This window comes from Aedes albopictus, chromosome 1 (assembly GCF_035046485.1).
Source record: "Aedes albopictus strain Foshan chromosome 1, AalbF5, whole genome shotgun sequence".
Classification (NCBI taxonomy): domain Eukaryota; kingdom Metazoa; phylum Arthropoda; class Insecta; order Diptera; family Culicidae; genus Aedes; species Aedes albopictus.
Window position 1 is genome coordinate 206,584,086 of NC_085136.1, and position 27,341 is coordinate 206,611,426.

Sequence of the window (27,341 nt, forward strand, 5' to 3'; positions counted from 1 at the left end):
CCCCCCTAGCCATCCATTCCTAGGCACGGTAAGCATAAAGCCGCATCACACCATGAATTAGGGGTCACCTGTTGGTGGATTCTTACCACCGGAACAGGCGGTCCGTAGTGTTATTCTTAGCCAATTGAGACAATCGCTACCGACACTACACAGCTATCTAGGCTGATCGAGAAAAGAAGTTAATATTGATGATCAACTTCATACGGACTCGAACAGCCGACAGCGATGGCTGGCAATCGCCCAGGATGGAAATCTTTCAATTCGGCTCTCTGCACCACCTTGGGTGCCCAGGACTGAAAGTAAGTAAGTAATCGACAGCCACCCCAGGATGTGTACGGTCGTCTATGCTACACAGTTCGAAAAAAAAACCTGTAAAATTATGACGGATCGAATGTAACAAAAGGACCCCGTCATATATGATGGAAATTTTTGTGCGATCTTAAAATTACATTGCAGCTGTTAGAAAATATAAAGTAGAACTGAGCTCCGAGCGAGAATTGAACTCAGATCCTAGGGGTGTGAGTAGCATGCTCGAGCTCTCTCGGCTATTTCAGCTTGAGGAAAAGTGAACAGTCAAAGTTAAACTGCTTCTACCATAATGCACGAATTCCCGACATTCTTCGGCAGCTGCAGGAGTACTGAGAGAGGCAACGGGGAAACCACCACAGCTGCGAGCAGCCGTTCGTTTAGCTGATGACGGAGAGTGGCTGACATGATTTATAGCAGATGCATGCAAATTTAAAGCGAATATGCTTTAAAAACTGTAAACAAGCCGTCTGACCTGCGAGCATTTTTCTGAAGTAAGTTTCAGTTGATCTTCAATTTACGTGCTGTTTAATTTTCATAATTTTTTGCTGTGTATGCTATGCTATGACGAAGCGTGACATGGTTGTACTTACCTTACCGATCAGGTTAAGGCCGGGGTGGCCACATAGTAGCCGTCTCCATTCCACTCGGTCCATGGCTGTTTGTCTCCAGTTCCGCACTTTGCGTAGGGTCCGCAGATCGTCCTCCACTTGGTCGACCCACCTAGCTCGCTGCGCTCCACGTCTTCTAGTACCGGTCGGATGACTCTCGAAAACCATTTTAGTCGGGTTGCTATCCGACATCCTGATGATCCGCCTACCGTAGCCTCCTGATTTTCGCAGTATGGACGATGGTTAGTTCTCTCAGCAGCTGATGCAGCTCGTGGTTCATTTGCCTTTCTCCAAGTCCCTTCTTCCATCTGCACTCCGCCGTAGATGGTACGCAACACCTTCCGTTCTAAAACTCCAAGGGCGCGTTGGTCCTCTGCACGTACACTGAACGGCGGCTTGATTACTATTCTGAGGGTCAATTTAAATACACAACGCCACTAAATTTGTGCAGATTGAGTTTCGTTTCAATTCAACAGAATTATGTTTTCAATTTTACCATGGACTCGATTTTCAATTTAAAAAAAATTCTGTTGGCAACCGGATTCGAACCAAGAACCTTGACATCACCAGGCTCGCACGCTACCACTCGGCTATCGAACCGGATGGTGTAAGAAGAAACAAAACGCACACAAGAAGCGTTGGTGGTTCGATGATCATGTTTTCCCATGGTAAATTTAAAACCATTTTTATGCTTGTCATTACTGCAAGGCGCCTTTCAATGTAGGGTCAATGTTTCGTGCCCATAGAGGACGACCGGTCTAATCAGCGTTTTGTAGATATTAACCTTCGTGTTACGGTGAACTTTATTCGATCGTAGAGTTCTGCGGAGTCCACAGTAAGCACGATTTCCTGCCACAATGCGCCTCTGAATTTCTCTGCTGATGTCATAACCGTCGATATAAATTCGGGATGGCAGACGTGGTGATTCCGCCCTGGAGCCCTTTGCCATCATGTTCTTTATCTTCGACACATTAATGACTAATCCGATTCGCCTGGCTTCATTCTTTAGTCGGATGTACGTTTCCGACATCGTCTCAAATTTGCGAGCAATGAATTCAATATCATCAGCGAAACCAAACAGCTGAACTGACTTCGTAAAAATCGTTCTATTCGTGTTTATCCCCTATCTCCTAATTACACCTTCTAAAGCAATGTTGAACAGCAAGCACGAAAGACCATCACCTTGCCGTAACACCCTCTGCGAGATTCGAAGGGACTCGAGAGTGTCCCTGATACTCGAACTACGCACATCACTCGATCCATCGTCGCCTTGATCAACCGTATCAGTTTATCCGGGAATCCGTATTCGTGCATAATCTGCCATAGCTGTTCTCGATCGATTGTATCATACGCCGATTTGAAATCGATGAACAAGTGGTGTGTGGGCACGTTGTATTCGCGGCATTTCTGCAACACCTGGCGGATGGCGAACATCTGGTCCGTTGTAGCGCGTTCGCCCATAAATCCAGCCTGATATTGCCCACAAACTCTCTTGCAATCGGTGATAGACGGCGGCATAAAATTTGAGAGAGTATCTTGTAGGCAGCGCTCAGTAGTGTGATCGCGCGGTAGTTCCCGCAATCCAACTTGTCGCCCTTTTTGTAAATGGGACACACGATACCTTCCATCCACTCCTCCGGTAATACTTCCTCTTCCCAAATCTTGGTAATGACCCAGTGTAGTGCTCTCACCAATGCTTCTCCACCGTATTTTAGAAGCTCGCTTGGTAGTTGATCTGCTTGATCAGCGGCTTTGTTGTTTTTCAACCGGCCAACCTCTTCCTCAATCTCTTGAAGGTCAGGGGCCGGAAGTCTTCCGTCCTGTGCACATACTCCTAGATCTGTTACCACGCCACCTTCGGTCCTTGCAACGTCCCCATTGAGGTGCTCATCGTAATGCTGCCGCCACCTCTCGACCACCTCACGCTCGCTCGTGAGAATATTCCCGTGATTATCTCGGCACATGTCGGCTTGTGGCATAAAGCCTTTGTGCGGGCAGTTCAGAACATGGTTGTAAACAAGGTAATTATTGGCACATTGATGGATTTTGTTATTGTTTGAATCCTTTAAATCATGTCCTCTCTATCGATTAAATACAACGTCCAGCCTAAATTTGCCCGACGAAAGTTTTAATTTCAAAACAATATGGAAGTTATCGTCATGGCGCTTGATTATTGCGAACAGTGTACGCAGAATACGCCACCGCAAGCGAAAAATAGGCAACAAAGAAGGCAGGGCAACAACGCTTTGTTTTTTTCGTTAGCAGATAATGACAAAATCGCTCCCGAGTTTGTTCACAACAAAAACGGTAGGATTAATTGTCTCGTTCTTTTCACATCGTCATTTTTGCAACTGAAACTCGACTCTGAGGTTTGCAAGAGTCTTAATTTGTCCAAATCCTTATAAATTCGATGACGTGGGACGAAAATTTCAGCAGAAAAGCCAGAATGTCGGCACACGCAAGGCAAGCGATGTTTGTTTTATTGCTCTCATCGCCTGACATGCGTTTGTAGCGGAGCGCTTTTGTTACCAACATGCACCGCTTAGGACAAAGCGTTTATTATTCGGCGTGATCCGTTTTTCGTACGCTGATTGCGAAATGACATGACTAGGTGCGTGACTGCTCGTTTCATTTTGTGACGATGAAAAGGCCTACTTGTTCATCGTCATGGGATGGTCACGACCAATAGCATCTCCACTGCTTCACGCATTCATCCTGGAATTCATCTAGGGATTGCTCCGGGAATTCTTCCAAAGGTCCCTTCCAGAATTCCTGCACGGAATACGTCAATTGACATTTCTTTAAGGTTCACTTTTGTTTCAATGATACACTTTCAAGCAACATTTGAATGAGCCACTTTATCTGTTTGACAAACTAGGGTATGTGTGCCATCAGTAATCTCATGCTCCCATTTTCATCCTATTCGAAAACAAGCGATTACGGCACCAATTGACTCCGTTCTTTTTGTTTTCATGGGTGCTCACTTCTAACAAAAAATACAAAAATAAGAAACAAAACCAACAGCGCTTCAATCTATTGTTTTTCGTGGGATGAAAATGGGAGCCACATGCTTAATAAGGGAACCAATACCCTATTTGAGTCTTTCGTTTCGACTTGGAAAACGTTCTCATTCATCATAGCACTCGGTAGTCTCTCTGCTGGGTCGCGTTGCTTGCGCTGTTGAATATCAATTGGCATTTTCGAAGGTAGTCCGTGACATTTCCCTTTAATATTAAAAAAAGTACGATTTTTCCATGACTTTCTTGTAGAACTGGTCTTGTCGCACAAGTTTTTTATATACCATATTCTCAGGTTCAGCTTCTTAAATGAGCTGTAGGTGGTTGAATTTATGCTGCAGGAAGGAGTGTTTGTTAACTGCATAGGGGTGCACTCTAAAACATTCAAAAACAAAAAAAATAATAAAGCATAAAAACAATATTTTTTTACAATTCTGTTCAAGCTTTGGCGCACCGCGCAAACTACGCCGATACAATCACTGTTTTAAATGAGAGGGAAAGCATTCCACCACATACCATCGACCAACCACACATCCCACAGCGGTTGCGGCCACAAAGAGCACCCCATCCCTGGTGGTGACATGAGAAAATACCGTCAACCATAAACACCAAACCCCCTTTGCCGACCCGGGCGCAAAATCAGAACCGGGATAGGTTTACAGCAAACCACCCTCCTCCGGTGAACTCGTGGGACTTCTGAATGGTTTCCATGCCTTCGATGATGCAACGGGTTGAATGAGGGGGTCACAGCATAGCGTAGCACAGTCAGTCAGTGTTTTCGCTCACTTTCGCTCTGAATCCTCTCCGTCGTCGTCGTCGGGTGGCTGGCTCTCGCGCAAAACTCCGCTTCTTGCAACAACTGTGATAATGGCATGGGGGGACAAGCACCGAGCGAGCGAGCGCGGCTACGCATAACTCCAAACCGCGAACGAGACTCAGTCCGAGACGAGAATCCCTGGCGAAAGCACATTTCCACACGGTTCCCAGAGTCTGCCTGGCCTCGTTGACGATCCGGTAGTGTGTGGTGCAACGTGGGGGCTCCAAAAGTAGCTTTCTCCAAAATAGGAACCCCCAATTTTTTTTTCGGAACGGCCTGCAGTGAACGATTTAGTGTGTGAAAAATCGGTTTTGGGGGCGACCAGTAGAGTCGTCCGGTTTTTTGGCGGGGGCGCCGTGATTTGTTTGGATATATTTGGCGATTTGCTGCTTGGAATTCAACGCACATTACCTTACGGAACAATTTGGATTTTGGTAACACGCGCGCGACGCGGTTGTCAGTGCTACTTTGTGAACATTATTTTTATGCATCCTTGCACTATTGTGCAATCAAGAGTGAAAGTGCTGCAAACTCAGTCAATTCGGTGCATCGTTCAGTAGATTTAAAAAGCTCTGGTGCAATCCTAATAGCACATGAGAATGAAGAGTTCTCACATCAGTAGTTCAAATCCACAAAGAGGAACTGGGCGCGGTGCTATGTCAGTTCTTTAGATCTAATGGATAAGTTTGGGTGATGAATCTGCTAAAATATGATCTGATTTCAAGAAACGAAAAATAGCGGAGTTTAAAATACTAACATTGCTGAATGGTTAAAACAAGTTGTATAAAAATGTCGATTATGTGACAGTGCAGTGAACCAAATGATTTCATTTTCATTTTAGTTTTTTGTTTCGTTTCTACGCAATGGAAGTGATGAAAGTGAAAGCTAGACAATAATCAACTACAACACAATTAAAATGAAGAATCAAAGTCTGTGATATGTCTATGACAATAATCGTGAAAGTGTATAAAAGTAGAATTTTGAATATGTGCATACAAGTTAGCTAGTTCTAATAACCAACCTTCAAACATAAAAGCAGAAATCATTCGACATCAAAGAAAATTCAATTACCAACCAGTATACCAGTGAATTATTGAAAATAATCGGCTCAAAAACCAACGTAGAAAATTTTCCGCGCCCGACAGAACCCCAACTGGATGTGACCGCCATTTTGGAAACGCAAGGATATTTTTCTCCGAAGCCACACACCGAGTTACTCAGCACTCTCGCACACAGTTTTCGTTACTCGGTTCCTGGGGAGGAATCCTCCAACCATATAGCTAAAACCAACGAACGCCATCATGCTAACCATCGAGGAGGAGCAGCAACATCAGCAGCAGCAGCTGGGGAGACCCAGCGAAAAGTTTTGCCAATGGCGCCCCCAGCCACAGAACAACGGTCGGATTATTGGTACTTTCGCTTGGAAAGCAGCCAGGGATTTGGTCCTAGCGGGGCTTGCGGTGGCCCTTCTACTAGTCGCTAATGGTGAGTACCACAACCATTTGTATTATGAGAGTCGGATTGACGATGAACTGTTCAATGATAGTTTTCTAAACTATTCCAACGTTGTATTTCTGAATCAATTGAAATCACTCAAAAAGTAATTATAAAGGAACAAATCCAGAATAGGAAGAATAATTAAATCTAGCGGTTTTGCAAAGGTTGGCCGTTTTTTTAGCACTAATTTGAAAGTTTAGTTTTTCTTAAAAAAAAACATTCTGCTAGGAAGAAAAATCCGAATAAACTAAATTCACTGTACGTAATTCATTGCTTCTTGAGATTTGGCCCTCAAAATTTCTTTTCATGTTGAAATGAGAATCCGACATGTTTGAAGCTCATCTGCGAGCAATCTACATACACTTTTCACTATCCTATATGTTTTTTTAAGAACATCTCACTATTGAATTGCCAAAATAAACTTAGTCTTGTTCATCCTAAGTCCATGTGCAGTTGAGTTGTTGCTAATGCACTGCTAAAGATGCACATGGTATTCTAAGGCAGGGATCTTCAGGCTCTTTGTCTCGCGGTGAACTTTTTGAAAATAAAGGGTGCACTTGTTAAAAAAATTCAAAATATGAAATTCGAAGTTTGTGGGCTTTAGCGGCGTCAGTCGTTTCGGAGTGAGGGTTCGATTCCCGCTTCAGCCGGAGGAAACTTTTCGTCGAACGAAAAATCCTCCACTGGTCCACTGAGTGTTCCGTGTTGTCCGTTGCCTAATGTTAGTGATTGGTTCAGTCTGTGCAACCTCTGGTTGAAGACTGTAAAGTGTCTTTTTTTATTTTGCTAAAAATGGTAATGTGTTTTCCGACGTAAGTATTGGTATTTCTGCACACAGATAAGGTTGTGAAAATGACTTGTAATTTTTAGAAATTTTTGGACAAGGCACACACAATACGCGACGCGACACAAGACAACACTTATCGTTCTTACAATCGTCAAGAAAAGATTTAAAAAAAATACCTTTTGTCGACCGGTTTCGGGCGAGATCTAGCCCATCTTCAGGACAATGTCCGAAGAGACACGATGCGATGGGAGGGTCATCCTCATTCATCAATTGCTTTTTCGACCCTGTGATGAACATGGACTCCCATGCATTCAAATGCGAAGATTTGTTGACACATTTGAGCAGTTTCGCTTCTTTCCAGTTGATGTTGTGATTACTGCTCGCTGTATGAACTGCCACGCTGGATTCGTTTTGTTTGTTTGTGTCAACGACATTCTTATGTTCCCTGATTCTGGTTTTGAATTTCCGGCGTGTCTGACCTATGTAGACAGCTGGACAGTCCCTGCACGGAATTTCATAAATTCCTGACTGCTCATCGGGGTGAACCTTATCCTTCAGATTGCATAGTAGTTCACGTAACGTATTGGCGCTTTTGAGCACTACTTGCAATCCATGTCGTTGAAGCTTAGATTTTATTGGGTTGGTTACTTTAGGGTAGAACGGTAGGCTAATCCTTTTTGTTTGTCCTGCTATTGGCTCCAGCGTTGTTATGTTCTGACGGTGTTTTTTGCGTTTGTGTTTTTGTAGAATTTTGTTCTGTTGTGATGATGATGATGATGATGATTGTGTACCCACCATCAGCGCAAGGATTACCTATGGCTGCAGAGTCATACCGGAACGGAATGATCTACCTGATGGTTTGTTGTAGCAGGGTAAGCTAAATTCACTGGAGACCTTCGGAAAACAACATGATAATTGTTATCTCGTGACAAAGTCTGGCCACCCCACGAACATTTGCCCGGAAACCAGTTCATTTAACTTCCTTAGGCTACCCCTCCAAAATCCCCATATATGTCATGTTCAAATATAAAAAGTAATAATAAGGAACGAACTCACCGGGTAATCCTGACCAGCTGGTTTTCTATGTTTGGCTTTGGTCTCAGCATGCAAACGGTCCAACCATATTAAATATGCACTCGTTCACACCACTCGCTGATTCTCCGATCGTCCATCGAAGAATCCGAAAAAAATACATAAGCGAAAATACCCGACGCACTGAAAAACAATCTCTTGGATACTAGCATTTCCGAACTCGGAATAACGACGAACACGAGCACCACGATGCGGGCAATAATGGTCTCTTGCCACCGAGCCTTGTAGAATTTTGTTCTGTTCTATCCATTAACCTCGGCTGCAGCGTAAATTCGATTTTGTTCTTCCTTGAATTCTACGCTATCCAACGGTTGTAGAGCCGGTAAGCCATAGAATGGAAGGCGGCTTGTTTTTGGGCACCAAAGTGGTTGAAATCGGATGTTATGTACCGGTCTGTGCTAGTTGGTTTGCGATAAATCCCAAGTTTCAGAGTGTTATCCTCGTTTCTACTAATCATCAGATCCAAGAAAGGCAGCTTCCCGTCTACTTCCTTCTCAATCGTGACTTTGATAGTTTCATGTTGTGAATTTAGCATGCTAAGTGTCTGGTCTACGTACCGTTCCTTCACCGGGGCGAAAACATCGTCTACGTAGCGCCACCACACTCGGGGAAAAAGCTTCTGTTTCTGGGCTTCATTTTCTAGATCGCTCATAAACAAATCGGCCAGAAGTGGTGAGAGCTTACTACCCATGCTCAGGCCGAAGGTCTGTTTGTAGTATTTTCCCCGGAAGTTGAAAAAAATTTTGGTTCATACAGACCTTATTGCCTTAGACCTTACCTTAGACCATATCGCATCGTGTCTCTTCGACCTAGCAATCTTGACGATAGAGTAACTTCTCTTCTTTTGGACGTATACGAACAACGTAAGAAACACAACGCAGTCAGTCGGACATTGTCCTGAAGATGGGCTAGATCTCGCCCGAAACCGGTCGACAAAAGGTAATTTTTTTAAATCTTTTCTTGACGATTGTAAGAACGATAAGTGTTGTCTTGTGTCGCGTCGCGTATTGTGTGTGTCGTGTAGTTCTTACGTTAGTGCAACTGTAAAGTAAATTGTGTTTTGGACAAGGCTCTTTGCAAATTCATAGCGAGTCAGAATCCAACTTCCGGTGAACTTAGTGACTGCTGAATAGAAAATTTTCAATGGATTTCTGGCGATAACCTAAACAGATTCCTTTTGAGATGCTTAGTAAAATTTCTTGATATTTTCATGTCCGCAAGATCCTTGGTAGATCTTTTTCGCCATTCCTTGGAAATTTATTATACATTTCACTGTACATTTAATTATAAACTTTATTTGCGGCAGCGATGCGTTGCACTTATTTACTTGAATGTTTCAGATATTTCATTTTTAGAAACAATATTCGTATAAAATTGCTATCTATCACTCACGTTGTTAGTCGATTTATATATTTATCATGTATGTTTCATCAAACTTCTAGCTTTTTCACAATCAAAACAAAATAAAACTCACGATGCACTTGTCAAGGCTTTGCGGTGCACCAAGTGCATTGCGGTACACCATCTGAAAACTCTACTCTATGGGGCCACTTAGACATAAAATGAGGGGCCCAGAATCAAAAGGGTGTAAGTGACCATTTTGTCGTTTTTGTGCTGGACATACCATAAAATTCTTCAGATTTCAAGCTTTCATGATCTTTTTTAAGATTATTTCTACGATGATTGGAAAAATTATAATAAATCAGAGAAAATTGGGTTGATTTTGAAACTCTATACATTTTGTATGGAATGAAAAATTGGTAAAAAAAACTTTGAACCTCATTTACTCGAAAGTGAGTTTTTGTCACTCACACCCCTTTGCTTCTAACCCCCTAAAATATCTTGACATTTGACCCCTCTCTGCTTCCTCGTTGACAAACTTAGACATTGCTAGGATTGCTAGAAAACAAAATGCTGACAACTTAAGTAACAATTTCGTAGTGTCATTGACTTAGCTGTCTCCCAGTTGCAGTTCCTCGTTTTTTTGCTGAGTATTCGCCAGGCTTGTTATCTACGAAAAACTCACTTGATTAGAAGATAATCGAGAAATTGCTGAGAGAAGATGAAATAACGTAATGTAATTCAACTAGGGGGCTGTCCACTTATTATGTAAGGGAATTTTCACGACCTTACGTAATTAATGGAAAGCCTTTAGGGAGACCCAAACAAGTACCTTGAAAGCTGTTTTTAACGTTTTTTTTTTACATGATATTCTCGAAGTTACGCGGCTTATTTACGCAATTTGGTAATTTGTGGAGGGCAAATCGTGTAAAAAAAATCCCTTGGATTTTTTTGTGCGATTTCTCGAAGTTACGCGATTTTTTTTTACACGAACTTTTTTTTTTGCGTGGACGCATCCATCGTGTAAAAACAGAATCGAGTGTACCAGAAAATTTTAAGCTAAAATATACGTTTCACCACCAAAATTAAGGACAATCTCGTAAGAATCCCATGATGACCGCCACAGTGGCTGGTTTTTGTATTTACATACTCATGATTATAAGCGCACAAATCTCATGAGAAACTAAAACAGCACACTGGACATTCTTATTTTATGCTTATCTCACGCGAGCAAGAGCAAAATAAAAATTTTACTACCTTTAGACGTGTACTTCTTAAGATTTGTGCATTTAAGGTACTGGTGCAATCTTGAACTGAGATTCGAAGATGTTTGTCCTTTAATTACCACAAGCGAAACTAGGTCATCGCTCTAGGGGAGGGCAAGGCCACATCGATAGATTTTTTGATACTTAAAAGATACTTTTTGCCTGAATTGTGTGATTTTTTTTTCGAAATGGATTGTTCTGGAGGGAGACCCTATTTACCCCCTCTTTACGCCAATATTAATTACCACCTTTAATTACGTAAAGGTTCCACCTGAACATAAGTTTTACCACCTAAATTTACTGTTTGAGAGCAACTGTGGAATATTACACTAAATTCGCCGTTTTCTACACGATTTTCTCAAAATTACGTGATGTGTGTTTAAATCGATTCTTCTCTACTGGTCGCTATTTCTTTCCGACAGGGCTCAAATTTCTACCAGATATCTCTCTCATCATCTTTGATATCCAAAATATAAAACGGATCCGATAAATAAAATTTCAAAAACTTTTTTCTACGCAACAATTGAAAAAAAAACAAAGGGTGACTGAGGGGCAACCTGTTCAGAATAGAAATTAAAGTTTTACAATGACGAAAAAACATATATCAAGTAAAAAAAGCTTTTAGCAAGTGAGTTTAGAGCCCATATATTACGGTATAACCGAATTTCCTCATTTCCATTAGCGTTTTGACGGAAATCCGATTTTTGACCGATTTTTACCATTTCTTTTTACGAAATTCTTGAAATACTGCCAAGATCTAGTATGATTTCTTCACAAATTTCTTCTTTTATTTGCTAGGAAATTCACGAGAAAATAATATCACATAAATCAGAAAAAAAGTCTCTCTAGAACTCAACCATACTGCTTCTATAAAATTCGGGCCAAAAATCTTAAAATTCAATCCACTTTGATTCCTGCTCTAATAATTCATAATTCATACAGGAGTTCCTTTAAAAAATGCTTACATAATCTAATATTCTTTTTCAGCAGGTTATTAGTTTGTTAAGGTAAATCTAGCTCCAGAATTCGTAGGTTTTGTGCCTTTTGATTCCCACTCCAGGAGAAAACTTCTCGGCAAACGAAAAATTCTTCATTTGAGCGCTGAAACCGTTCAGTATGTACAGTAGCATGGGTCATAGGGGTCGTTTTTTTTTTATTTAATTTCGGATCCTAATTGAATGTAAAAAACTTAAGCGCGATCAGTTATGCCTACACTTTGCGTATCGCGATTGAAATTTGTATGGGATTGTATTTGGGTTAACTAACTTTTTTGCATTTTCATTACAAAAGAATAAAATTATTCTGAAAGTTTGTAATCGATTATGTGAATGTATAGCCTCAGTCTCCTGAAAAACTTTGCCGAAGACCGTGAAGCGATCCGAGTCTTGTGACAAAAGTTATATCCTACGTCTCAGTGTGCTTAACATTTAACATGTAAAGGAATAACATCAACACGCAGAAAAAAGCATGGTAAAATCAAAAATATTCCAGGTAAACTCAAATGAATTGTCAATTTGTTCTGGCAACAAAAATAAAACTGTTTGGAGCAAATCGAACGTCACATTTGAAGCAAATTCAATCCATTTTTGAAACAAACATGTATCTTCTGACTGGTTATGTTAGAAACAAATGTAAATTTTTTTGTTTTTTTTTTTTGTGGCAGGTCGGCCCTACGGAAATATTTGTTTTCCAATTATATTTACAAAATTATTTCCTTCTCTAGGAAAATCCACTCGTGGCACTTTCAATGCCAACATCATGTAGATAACATACGCTCCCGAAATCAATGGGATTTCGTGGAAACTTTTGGTGAAACTTGCCTTTTTTGCAAGAGGAAAACTTGTTTGGTGATGCAGCTGGAACTTGAGAGTTTTGTTTATGTTCTCGACGGCGGATCGGGGGGCTCTTCAATGGGTATTGTAGAAATCAATATGTAATTGAGTTTGTTTAAAAAATTAATATTTTAGTTTTAAATATTTTATCAGTTTACTGAATAAACATGATTTTTTTTGTTTCAAACGAACGAAATTTGTCTCCGTCAATAATAAAATATCACTTTTTGACAAGAACTGCCAAGAGTTTTTTTTCCCACATGCATCGGATCGCTTTGCGGTATTCGACAAAATTTTTTGGCACATCCTGGGCTATACTTTTGCACTATATGGTATAGGACAATTTCGAGCAACGTTCAATAAAAACACAAAACAGCATGTTTTCCTATGTAAAATTTCTTACAAACTTCAATCGCGATGTACAAAATGTAGGCCAAACCAATCATGCACAAATTTTATACAGAGCATCTAAAAAACTTTGATCTGATTGAATCTGATCAATTTTAAATTTTCTCATGCAACGATGAACCGCCCTGTTGTGAAACCTCTCCAACAGAAGCCGCTAGTGTGAAACGTCAAACCCGAAGTAAAACGATGAACGTGCCTCTGGTTTTGAGCTTCAGAGCTTAGAAGATTTAAAATGATCGTTAAAATAATTGCCGATGGAAATGTTGCCAGTGCTATGTCCGTCTATTCACTTATTATGCGAACAGATGCGAACCTGTAGCACACTATGCCACGGGCCTTGGTTCCCTGATTTTTATGTAATTAAAAAAAAAAAACAAATTGATTAGGCAAGAGTAGGCATAGTATCGGATTAGAATGTTCAGGTTAAGAAAATATCCTAAAAACTGAGAAGAGTCGCTGTTTTAAAAGCACTAATCTCAACGGTTTTTTGAACATCATTGCTAAACTTACAGAAATATACTTTTCGTCACAAACCAGCAGAATTGTGCTATTCGTCAATGACAGTTATGCAGAAGTTTTTCAAATGTTTGGTCTTTGTTTTTTTGTGATGAATACTAATTTAATAATTGAGCCATTCCTTAAACTTGTAAGTGTACAAACAAACTGTTTCTTTCGTTATACGAGATTTACCAAAACAAGTTAATCAAAAAGAGAACAATAACCGCAAAGCATGAAAAAAAATGTCTGTCACATTTTTTTTTTGAAAATTGAATTATTGTGAGTTTTCTTGGCCACTGGATTTGAAGATCGATTCGACAGCCTATTTCAAACGCCCTTTTCTACGAACCTCGTTAATTAGATGTCTCCTTGCTACCACTTTTACGCAAACTACCTCGTTTTTTTATGCGACCTTCTGCTGTCATCGTTGAAAAAAGAAAGAGAGCGAAGATGAAATGTGAGTGAGGCAGCAAAAAAAGCACATGCCACTCTGTCACTTTTGATACATTCGGCTGTGAAACCAAGTGTGAAGGCAAAAACGGACGATTTTAGGGACCGTTCGAAGCACGAACGTTCTGAACCGTCGTTTTCGATTAGGGAATACCTGCACAATAAGTACTGTTCCTTTTAATACCAATAACAAATTGCATCCTCGACCTCAACTGTAAGGTCGTCTTCAGTGTCTTGTACTTGACTCGACTACAGGTCGACGGTGTAGTGACATGCCCAAGTTTATCATCATTTTATTTCCTGTTCATCTAGATACGCAAAGCAATAAATCGGGAAATAAAGAGTAGTCTTCCAAATGGGAAGAGAAGTATTGCTTTTTGGAAAGTCTACGAGGTATAGAGAGCCATGAGTCATTGCTTTGGAAATTTTACTTTTTTGTGCTCCGTCCCGAAAGGGTTATCAGCCTGCCAGTCAAGCGTAATACATGAATAAATTTCGCTACAAAAATCTGAATTGTCATTTTAAGCATGTTCTAAGTTGTCCGTGTAGCGTGACTAATTTAACCTCGCAGCGAGGCAATTTGGTCTAATGACTAAGTTTCAATATCGGGTTTCATTGTTCGAATTGGTACAAGATTATTATGCTCTTTTCTGTCCACCAGGCTACAATAGCATTTTTTTACAATTGTTGAACTACAGATGCGTACTCGGGTCTGTATTTTTTATAAAATAACTGCCAAAAATTTGATCATCATAACGATCTATGACGAGTATAGAAAGGTTGCATTTCAACCGATGACGTCCAATTTACTCCAATTTACTTTACTTAAGGAGTTATGTACAGAAGACTGAAACACGAAAGGCTGAAATTATAAAACGCTGAAAAACGAGAGGCTTGAAGTAAAGAGACAATTCAATTCACATCGTCTTCAGCCAGAGGCTGCACAGACTGAACACATTACTTACACTTGACACAGTGTTGTCGACAGAACACCCAGTGGCCCTGTGATGTATTTTTCGTTTGACGAAAAGTTTTCACCGACTGGAGCGGGGATCGAAGCCACACTCCGAGGCTTACGATACATCTAGACGACTGCCGCCGCTAACCGCACGGCCACGAAGCCCACAAAAGGCAGAATAAAATAAAAAAATAACACAGGCAAACAGGCGTAACACTTTAATTATTCCAGACGTATACAGATATAGCGGTCTTTATGAAAATTTTCACGTTGATGCACTACCCAGCAGAGGCATTCGCGAAGTTATTTTTACTTATTTAATGTTTGTCGTTCAATAATCGATCAGTTCTAAGTCATTTATCATCGGGCGAATATGCTTCCAAAGATATGTGGAACTTGACTTGAACGAACAGCTTATGCTCAAAGAAGGAAAAATCCGGAAAGCATATCTAATTTAACTATCATCATTCACTTATTGTATGTCACACACTCAATCCTGAATTGAATGTTCAGAACTTTTTTGACGAATAGAACAGCAGAACTATTTTGGTAGCTTCGGTAATCGGTTTTACTGAGGCTCAGTACACTAACTGTCAAAACCGGGTGAAAAAGGTAAACAATTCAGAATAACTGTATTCAGCTGTTCTATTTTCGTCAAAAATTTACCGAACACGGCATTTCAAATTAAGTGCGTATGTATCATAACCCCATTCGCTAAGCACAATTCTATAACTAGGGACCATCGCAGACAACCAGTAATCGTATAAGATGTTGAATAAGATGATAAAGTGGAGGCTATATGCGTGCATGCCTCCATCTAGGAGCATGTAAAAAGGTACGCATATCGCCTCCACTTTAACATCTTATACAACATGTTATACTATCACTGGTTGACTGGGATATAGCCGATGCGGTAAGCGTAAGGTTATTGATGAAGACCTCACTGAAGGAGACGGCTCGATTGCTCATTTAAAAAGCTGAATCTGAAAATATGCTATATAAAAAACTTGTGCGGCTAGACCAGTTCCACAAGAAAATCCCGGAAAAACGCTGCATCTCCAATATTAAAGGTCAATGTCAACGACTATCTTCGGGACATGCCAATTGATAATCATGATGAATAAATAATGTTTTTGGGCATATTGAAGATTGTAATTTCATATCGTTGATTATGTGGTTGAAGAAAACTAGAAGCCCAGCAATGATGATATGTGCCATATTTATGGGCCCCATCGTCAGAGGAACATCCTAGACAAATTTAAATGAAGTAGGCAGCTCCCCCGAAACCTTAAATTACGCATCACATATTTACGAAAGGCAGTTCTCTGTTTTTTTGGTGAATTCGATAACCCTCCCGGAAAAACCATTGCTGTAATCGATGTAGGCCTGTCCACTTGTTTTTTATATACATATATTCTTCAATTTTCAAGTCCACCCCTTATTTTAATTGGCTTCTAAAATAAACTCACCAGTACAAAATTAAGCTAAACAAAATATGGGTTCTTTAGAGGTATCCAGATTTTTTCATAATCGGATTCTCCGCCCAACAAATAGTCGAAATCCATAAAATTTCAGCTTTGATGCTGCCTGGGAACTTTTTTTTAAATCCATTTAAAATTCGTTTGCAGATTTTTTGTTTACTTTTCTTCAGAATTCGTTCCAGAACACCGCAAGGGGCTGAAGATTAATTACGTAAGGATTTATGGAGGTAAGGGGGGTTTGGATAAGCTTACTAGTCATATAAAAATATTTAATGTTCCATACAAAAAATCCTGCAAGGTGGGGTGAAATTTGCCTTGCGTAATAAATGAACAGCCCCTAATATACACTCCCGATCAAAAGTTTGGGGTCACCCACTCAAAAACATGTCATTTTTTTAGGCCCATATATTCGCCAATTTGCGTCCGATTTCAAAACCCTATGTCTCATTCAAAAGATAATAAGTCAAAGAAACTTTGAACATGATTTAAAAAAAAATTTCAAACAAAATTGCACGAAAACTGAACCCAAAGTTGTCAAATTTTCTAAAAAAAATGAATATAAACTTACGGCAGTGTCGCTGGAAATTGGGTCGACCAAATTTTAAGATGAGAGCGGTAATATGACCCATTTTCTATTAGCTTTCAACTGCTTTTTACAGAAAACAAAAGCTTTCAAGTAAATTAATCCTTGATGTCATCGACTAAAAGTTTGGGGTCACCCCTCAAAATGATGTATCGGCCAAAAGTTTGGGGTCACTATCGTAAAACATGGAAAAGTGATTTGTTGATATCTTTGTCATCTTTCATTCAATTTTAATTCTTCTTGGCTTATTTGAAACAAAATAAATGATACTTACTGCAAAGACATTAAACCACACATATTTGTTGAAATTTACATACTAAAACTTAACGAAAAGTTGCCTCATTTTTTAAATGTGATGAAATGTGTTAACTTTTCATAACATTTTTATATACAAAAATCGTTAAATACGTTAAGTTAAAGACATCAAACGTAAATTTAGTTAATTATCTTTGAAATGAGTCAAAAAAAATTAAAATGGAACTATAGATGACGAAGATATTACCAAATCACTTTTCCATCCCGAGCAGAAGGGCATGCCTTACAAATACCATGCGAAGAACAACATGTGCTCTAATACTCTAATAATGTCATCGACTAAAAGTTTGGGGTCACCCCTCAAAATGATGTATCGGCCAAAAGTTTGGGGTCACTATCGTAAAACATGGAAAAGTGATTTGTTGATATCTTTGTCATCTTTCATTCAATTTTAATTCTTCTTGGCTTATTTGAAACAAAATAAATGATACTTACTGCAAAGACATTGAACCACACATATTTGTTGAAATTTACATACTAAAACTTAACGAAAAGTTGCCTCATTTTTTAAATGTGATGAAATGTGTTAACTTTTCATAACATTTTTATATACAAAAATCGTTAAATACGTTAAGTTAAAGACATCAAACGTAAATTTAGTTAATTATCTTTGAAATGAGTCAAAAAAAATTAAAATGGAACTATAGATGACGAAGATATTACCAAATCACTTTTCCATCCCGAGCAGAAGGGCATGCCTTACAAATACCATGCGAAGAACAACATGTGCTCTAATACTTAAAATTTGTTATTGCTGCGTTATTGTACGAAATGTTATGAGAACACACCAAAATTCAGGTATTCGTTTTTGTTATTTTGCCTCTTATTACCACCTAATGAAGTGCATATCAAGGTATGGTAGTATTTAAGATAAATACATTGATATGTTATTCACTTGTTATTTTCTTCTGCTCTGGATGTTTTACGACAGTGACCCCAAACTTTTGGCTGATACATCATATTGAGGGGTAACCCCAAACTTTTGGTCGATGACATAAAGAGTTAATTTACTTACTTTTTTATTTTTTTTATTTGCTTTTTTCTAGATTTTTTAGCTAAGTTCTGTAAAAAGCAGTTGAAAGTTAATAGAAAATGGGTCATATTACCGCTCTTATCTTAAAATTTGGTTGACGATTTCCAGCGACAAAGCCGTAAGTTTATATTTATTTTTTAGAAAATTTGGCAACTTTGGATTGAGTTTACATACATTTTTTTTTTTTGAAAAAGTTTCTTTTAAATCATGTTAAAAGTTTCATTGACTTATTATCTTTTGAATGAAACGTAGGGTTTTGAAATCGGGCGCAAATTGGCGCAGATATGGGCCTAAAATAATGACATGTTTTCGAGGGGGTGACCCCAAACTTTTGATCGGGAGTGTACGTTTTACGGCATTACCTTCTCTTGAGTCTTATGGTTAAATATTTGCTTCTTTGAGACCAATCCCAACCAATACGAAGTGGTATATGATGTAGAATAGGATGTTAAAGTGGAGGCCATATGCGTACATGCTTCCACTTAGCCGCGTATAAAATGTACGCATATAGCCTACTTTAGCATCTTATTCAACAGCATATGCGATCGTGTGTTGGCTGGGATGTTCTAGAAAGTGAAATGCATCCCAAAAACTAGCTTTCCGGAGGATTTCCGGTTCAAAATTATCGGTAAAAGTGTAGTCGATGTAAATTTGGCGATCTAGGATAGAACTTTTAACATTTCCAACTTTTGCAAAAATAGAGAAAACCAAGTGATAAATAGCCATTTGATATAACTAGATATTTCTAGTCTTTCGTTTCGTATTCTAACCTTCCAGGCGAGGCATCGTTGTAAAATGTATAACACTCTCTGAGAAACTGCGCGGTGAATTTTTAGCCGCGAGTTGACACTTGTCCCCAAAGGTAAAAAAAAGTTTATATGAATTCTCTCATTTAAGTAAATGTCTGCTTAAAATACCAAGACTTTCATAACTTGCAAAAGCGGCTCATGAATTGTTTGCTGAAATGATATAATTCTAAAAGCAAATGTCATTTTCCAAGTTGCAGCCACAAACAACGTCACTGAACATTGGATTCACAAAGTGTTATCATGACATCGGTTGGTTGGATGGAAAGTTTAATTGAATTCATTCATCCCGTTCTTTTGTCGCATTAAACCTCAAACCAAACCAACTAAAGTGCATCGTTATTAAAAATCTTTGAGAAATGGCAAAACTTATGCGCCTGAGCGACGAGCGTCTTTCAGTGCAACACTACTACCTACTAGACACAGCCCTGCACCGGCATGTTACTCCAGCTTAACGTTGCAAACCGTTGAAGCAGTAAGTAGGGTAGATGCACTTGTAGCTTTGTGGCTTTTCTGGAAATTGTTGCACATTTCATGAGGCCGCACAGCATCGATTCATGGATTGATTTTTATACATATTTTGCAGCATGATATCCTCGAGAATTGATAACCGTGTGACATAAGCTCAGCGATTTCGGCAATCCTGGAATTATTCTAGCTTGCATCATTTTGCGATCTTTTGGCTACTCTCGTAAATTTGTCGTATGAAATGATTAAAGTTACGGCTATTGCATAAATTCATAAGACATTTTTAAATTTTAATTCGTAACTTTACTTAGTTGCCAAGACTTCCAAGCAATTATGAAAAAAATAAAATGGTGCTTAACCATTTGGAGACGGAATTTTCGTCTTTCTGGATAGAACCTCGCTGGTCTAGAACACGTTTGTAATGGTCAGTTTTCTTTGCTGGGCTGATGTGACCCATCCGTCTCCAAACGGTTAAGTTAATTCACGATTTTCAACTCATGACTTTATTTACAATTGGCTATTATGTTGTACTATTTTAAATATTGAGTCGAACATACGACTTGACGCTCCGAAGTTTTTTTTTCGATTAATTTTGAACAAAACTATCGTCTATATGATATATTCATTGATTTGGTTTAAAAAGCATCTATCAGCACCGTAGCTACTGGCACGCTAACCCTAGTCCGGCGAAAGAAAGCGAAAACTTGATAACGACGCGGTCAGGCCGGTTTTTGCCGGTAGTATCCGTTCGGCGGCGGCGAGACTTACCTACGGTGTGCTGAAAACACACATTCATTGCGTAATCGCCATCTTTAGATACTTTTCTTTGGTTTGATTCTTTTTTTTGTTTTTGCCAAAGAGAAGGCAGTGCTATAACGAGTTTGGTTTTATAGGCCCAATCAGATATACTGCCATTATTTTTTGCATAAACTTCCATGTAGACAAGAGCTGATGTTGAAGAGTTGAGAATAAAGCTCAAGTTCTTCTGTCTGGTGTTATGCCGGATCAAATAATATTTTTTGGAATTACGTTTCGAAAGTGTTCATTTTTCAATCGGCGAAAAGGCAGCAGGCCTACTTTTCCACACTGAAATATTCTAAGGCACTCCTGTAGAAACCCTTCTTGGGGGCCGTCCATATACCACGTGGACAGAAAATTCATGGTTTTTGACCCCCTCCCCCCTCCCCGTAGACTAGCGTAGACTTTTCATTGACACCTACCCCCCTCTCAAAATGTCCACGTGGACATCCGATTTTTTTTTTACATTTTTTTTTCTAATTAAATGGAAAAGGTGATTTTGAAAAAAAATCGTAAACAATGTCTAAAATATAATTGAAAACTTCATAAAATACGAATATTCTATAGCTTTACATACAGGGGATAGACAAAATGATCGGGACAGGCAAAATTTTCACTTTTAAAAAAATATTCAACTAGCTGTAACTTTTAGAAAAGTGTATCAAATATTCTTAATTTTTTACTGTAAGTTCAGTTGTGTATTAGTGTTCAAAATTTGGGAAAGATCGGGCCATTCTCCACGAAGTTATAAAGATTCTTGAAAAAGGTAAAAAGATCTGATAGCCATATTTGAGCTGTTATATCTCCGGATTCAATGAACCGAATGTAATGAAATTTTGACCACTTATGACTTATATAGTGAGCTATGAAAAACCGTTGACGCACCTTGAAATTCTTAACACGGAAGAAAATTATAACGTTTACATTATTTTTCTAATAAAACACCAAATTATCCAAAACTTCAACATCGTTTCAAAATTCAAGATGTAAATTACAGTTCATTTAATTTCCCTCTAATTGACTTATATATAAATGTGTTTTAAAGGAAAGTAACAACATAGCCGCCAATAAATTGAAAAAGTAATGGAATATATATTAAAAATAGACCAATTTGCTAAGAAATCGTAAAAAAAATAAAATCGCTATAACTTTTTCTCTTGTTAAAAATTTCAAATTACGTCAAATGTTTTCCAGAGTTCATTATATAAGTAATAAATGGTCAAAATTTCATTGCAATCGGTTCATTAAATCCAGAGATAGAGCAGCTCAAAGTTGGCTATCGGATAATTTTACCTTTTTAAGAATCTTTATAACTTGGGCCGATCTTTCCCAAATTTTGACCACTGATACACAACTTATTAATAAACTTACAGTAAAAATTTGAGAATATTAGATGCACTTTTCGAAAAGTTACAGCTAGTTGAGCATTTTTTGAAAAGTGAAAATTTTACCTGTCCCGATCATTTTGTCTATCCCCTGTACTGCCTTTATAAGCATAGTTGTCCCATGTTACTTTTTGACGATTTTGACTTTTTTGCACCAGGCGCTCTATTTACACGTATATTTTCATATAACATCAAAAAATAATATACTTTGTTCGAAGACTCAATGAAAAGCATGTCAAGTCAAATTGTCCCACTGTTGAATTTCTACGCATGTCTGTCCCACAACTAAAATTCTACGCATAACAGTCCCACTATGAAATTTCTACGTAAAACCGATACTTTAAGCGTTTTTTAGTAACTTACTTAACTCAATAGCATGACTATTTCAATACTGCATGGTATAAACTTTTATGTTGGCATTACGCTCCAACTGGAACGAAACTTGTTTTCCAGTTAAACAAAAACTGTCATTTCTTCGCAACTTGCACTTTCAATCTAAACTCAAATATTGCTGCAATGCGCGTTAAGCTCATAAACCAAACATACACATTTTAACTTAATTAAGAGGCTCAAATGTCGTGAAGCATGACGAAGCCGATTCAATATAATGACAAAGAGGTTGCTGAATTGAATGACTAAGTGAGTGAGTGACTTGGTGAGCGAAATTTTGTAAGTGTATGGGTTGATTTGTAAACGAGTAAGATGATAAACGAGTGATTTGATAGGTGAGTTTTGAATGAATGTTTTAATGAGTTATTGAGTAACTTGATAAACAAGTAACCTAGACGCTCAGAGACTTGATGAGTAAGTGAATTCTTGAGTAATCCTAGATAAGCGGCTTTCTGTTTATATGTAAAATAAATGATAGAGCCCAAAAGCATTATATTCTTATTATTGTATTTGTATTAAAAGTGAACATAGTACCGTAACTGCTTGTTTTCGAATAGGATGAATATAGAAACGTATCATTACCAACGGCATTCTGACCCTTCATATTCAAATAAAGATACATGAAGCATGAAGCCTCTAATGGCAAATAACTCCCAATCTTTGCTGGGGCTCTTATTCATATGACCCATACAAGCAGAGGAAGGCATGGAGCAGAATGTTTTGAAAACTTCAGCTGTTGTATTTTAATACATATTTTATTTCAATGATATGTATGTACATATTTCTTGTCATTAAAAATTAATACAAAAGCTTTATCAGTTATATGCTTTGTTGGTTATTAGGCAAAATAGGCCATTAGGCCGGAAAGGTCATTAGGCCGAAAAATTCATTAGGCCGAATAGGTAATTAGGTCGAAAAGGACGTTAGGGCCGAATAATTCAGGTATAGAACAAGGTCATTTCGCCAAGATCTGGCCAAAATACCATTTCGGCCTAAAGACCTTTTCGGCCTAAAGACCTTTTCGACCTAAAGACCTTTTCGTACTGTAAAGACCTTTTCGTACTGTAAAGACCTTTTCGGCCTAAAAACCTTTTCGGCCTAAAGACCTTTTCGGCCTAAAGACCTTTTCGGCCTAAAGACCTTTTCGGCCTAAAGACCTTTTCGGCCTAAAGACCTTTTCGGCCTAAAGACCTTTTCGGCCTAAAGACCTTTTCGGCCTAAAGACCTTTTCGGCCTAAAGACCTTTTCGGCCTAAAGACCTTTTTGGCCTAAAGACCTTTTCGGCCTAAAGACCTTTTCGGCCTAAAGACCTTTTCGGCCTAAAGACCTTTTCGGCCTAAAGACCTTTTCGGCCTAAAGACCTTTTCGGCCTAAAGACCTTTTCGGCCTAAAGACCTTTTCGGCCTAAAGACCTTTTCGGCCTAAAGACCTTTTCGGCCTAAAGACCTTTTCGGCCTAAAGACCTTTTCGGCCTAAAGACCTTTTCGGCCTAAAGACCTTTTCGGCCTAAAGACCTTTTCGGCCTAAAGACCTTTTCGGCCTAAAGACCTTTTCGGCCTAAAGACCTTTTCGGCCTAAAGACCTTTTCGGCCTAAAGACCTTTTCGGCCTAAAGACCTTTTCGGCCTAAAGATCTTTTCGGCCTAAAGACCTTTTCGGCCTAAAGACCTTTTCGGCCTAAAGACCTTTTCGGCCTAAAGACCTTTTCGGCCTAAAGACCTTTTCGGCCTAAAGACCTTTTCGGCCTAAAGACCTTTTCGGCCTAAAGACCTTTTCGGCCTAAAGACCTTTTCGGCCTAAAGACCTTTTCGGCCTAAAGACCTTTTCGGCCTAAAGACCTTTTCGGCCTAAAGACCTTTTCGGCCTAAAGACCTTTTCGGCCTAAAGACCTTTTCGGCCTAAAGACCTTTTCGGCCTAAAGACCTTTTCGGCCTAAAGACCTTTTCGGCCTAAAGACCTTTTCAGCCTAAAGACCTTTTCAGCCTAAAGACCTTTTCGGCCTAAAGACCTTTTCGGCCTAAAGACCTTTTCGGCCTAAATACCTTTTCGGCCTAAAGACCTTTTCGTACTGTAAAGACCTTTTCGTACTGTAAAGACCTTTTCGGCCTAAGGACCTTTTCGGCCTAAAAACCTTTTCGGCCTAAAGACCTTTTCCGGTTTAATGACGTTTTTGGCCTAATGACTTATTTGGCCATATAAATATATAATTTGATGTATGTAACAATATTTTGCGGTCACACGACGTTTTTCCGACCAAACGATTGTTGGTCTGGCGACCTTTTCGACCTAACAACATTTTCGGCCCAATGACCTTTCCGACCTTATAACGTTTTTGGCCTAACGTTCTAATCGCTTATTTCGATAATACTGTATATATTTCGACGTAAACTGCGATGGAAGAGCTATTTAAGTAAAAAAATGAATTCATTTACGTAATGAATTCATTTAAATATCCCCGACTTATTTATTTGATGAAGATTTGTGGCCCAAATGTTCGTTTGATGGAAAGTTTCCTCAGACTGGAATGAGAATCGAAGTCACACTACGTGGATATCAATACGCCTGAATCATGGCTGGCGTTGCTAATAGCACGACCACGAAACCCATACTTTATAACTCACTTACTAGCTCACTAATTCACTTACTAATGCACTCACTCCTACGGAACGGATCTCACATACTCATAAACCAACAAACTCACTTACTCACCATGTCACTCACTGACTCACTAACTCATTTACTTACTATTGCACACACACTCACAAATTTAACAATTCTCTTACCAACACATGAAAATTAACGGGGCAACTCTCTGTAAGCTGTAACTTTCCTAATTCATAACTGACTCGCTCACCAACTCACTTAACCTTGGAGTACCTCACATTCATCCTCTCATCAATTCACTAATCAACTTCTTATTCACCAACTCACTCACCTAGTTCCTACTTACCCGATTATGAAGAAAGTGCTAAAATGTGATGTCACTCTTATGTTGTCTTTCGGCTCCGTTTTGCCTCGAGACATTTGAGCCTTATGCATGAGAGTCTTATAATGTTATAAGAGAAGCTAACATAGTTTGTTGTTAAAAAATATAACAAAAAAAGTACAGAACAGACTACATCGAGCGTGAAAAGAAACGACTAATTATCGTGGGACTGATATGCGTAGAAATTTCGCCAACAGGACTACATTTCTAGGCATAACAGTCCCACTAATCTTTTTTTTTGCTAAAAACACTATATTTTAAAAAAATATTTGATTGGAAATACTTCAGGCATGAAAATATAAGCGATTTCTAACGATACTATGAAAACTTAAATCCGATTTGTTGCACCATTTGGCCAAAAAACATAAAAAACCTGTTTGAAACTTCAATCGCGATTTTCTCAGCTTCAAGTTTTTCAACATGGGACAACTATGCGTAGAACGGCAGTGTAGAATACAAACAAGTAGTACAAAACAGATATCTACAAGTTTTCAACATTGTTTTTAATTCAGCTTAATGTTTGTGAGAGAGTGGGTTCGATTCCCGCTCCAGTTGGTGAAAAATGTTCGTCAAAGGGAAAATTCTTCACTGGGTGTGTTTCGTGTGATGTCTATCGCCTAATGTTAGTGATTGTTAAATGTTCAGTCTGTACAGCCTCTTGTTGAAGACGGTGGTTTTTTAGAATGTTTGTTCAATCTATGATTGTCTGATTGTTTTGTTGAGATAAGGTCATTTCAAATCTTTGATCTTTGTTAAGATATAATTATATTTCTTACAGATTTACAGAAACTAAACTGTATTGTTGAGGTTTAGACTTTAATATCCATAAGAAACATCTTAAATTTTAAAGGAACCTACAAAAAAGTTTTTGAGATAAGCCTGCTAATCCCTACATATATTTTGGAACTTGGAAGTAGTTTAAAAATTTGATACGACACTTCGAGAAATCCATACAGAACTTCAATGAAAATTTTCTTACTGAAACACCAACATTTGCATGGTCTACACTCCATTTTAAATCTCCAGAATATTCCTCGATGAATAAAACCTGAGAAAGAGGAGACTGGCTTCGATTGCGTGCTACTTAATGTCATGGAGGACCTGTCACAAACTGTCACCGAAAACCGAGCTGAACATCGCAAATTGATGGTGTGAATGGCAACATATCCAAAAAATCTTATAAATATTTTACTCCGCTTGTTGCAATTAAAATGATAAAATAATGATGGTCCGTTTTCCTCAACCACAGCAACGAATTCATTATTTTCCCATGCTCTGTCGCAGCGAACTCAATATACAAATCATTTTTGACCAATATTTTATTTTCAAACCATTGTGCGGCACTCAAAGTTGTAAAAAGAAGTAAGAAGAAGAAATGTAAACATTGTGGGTGTCAGTGAGCTGTCTTCTAAGAAGTAACTTACAACTAAAAGACAATATATAATAAAATAAAATGTATGAAAGAACTGTTGAAGAGAATCCCAATATCGACAAATTTGTTTCGTTTGTAGATTCTTGTTTCCTAATTTTTATGTCAATGTTGTCCACGTGGACATTTGACGAACCCCCACCCCCTCCACGTGGACAAGCGTGGACTTTTCGCAAACCCCCTCCCCCCTCCAAGCTGTCCACGTGGTATATGGACGGCCCCTTGGGAGGATTTCCGAAAAAATCTCAGATTTTTTTTTGAAATTTCTGAATATTCTGAAAATTTATGGGAAAATTCCTGAGATCTCTTGTTGATATTCATTAAAAATCGTTAAACTACCAAAGAGTCTCTGGAGATATTTATGAAGGGATTCCCGAAGAAGTTTCATAAGGAATCCATAGAGGAATTTCTAAACGAATCCCTGGAAGAATATCTGAAAGAATCTCACGGAAATTCGTGAAGAATTTTAGCTGAAGTTGCTGAATAAATTCATGGAGGAGTTTCTGGCAACAATCCTTGAGGAATGCTCAGTGGAACTTCTATAAGATTTTCTGCAAGATTTTCCGGAAGAATTCGTGAACGTATTTTAGGAATCCCTGAAAGAAAGTCTGGAGAAACACTTAATTCCTAGAAAAATTTCGTGAGTAATTTACAAAGAAATTTCTGTATAAGTTTAGACAGAGGAATTATTTTTAAAGAAATTTCTGAAATATCAATAAAGAATCCTAGCGAAAAAAAAACTTTGGAAGAGATCATTGAGAAATTTGTGATATGGAGTAATACCTAGAG

The 27,341-nt window shown here is 38.6% G+C and overlaps 1 protein-coding gene across 2 annotated transcripts in view; it reads left to right on the forward strand.

Moving 5' to 3' along the window:
• Positions 1-4,261: 4,261 nt before the first annotated feature.
• LOC109430297 (protein Skeletor, isoforms B/C) overlaps positions 4,262-27,341 on the forward strand; it is a 215,751-nt gene continuing 192,671 nt past the window's right edge. The window contains exon 1 of one of the 2 annotated variants that reach the window (XM_029867020.2): positions 4,262-6,236. In XM_029867020.2, coding sequence (XP_029722880.1) covers positions 6,053-6,236 — 184 coding nt within the window. In that variant the 5' untranslated portion in view covers positions 4,262-6,052. The remainder of the gene's footprint in view (positions 6,237-27,341) is intronic. The other variant, XM_029867021.2, reaches the window with a different exon arrangement.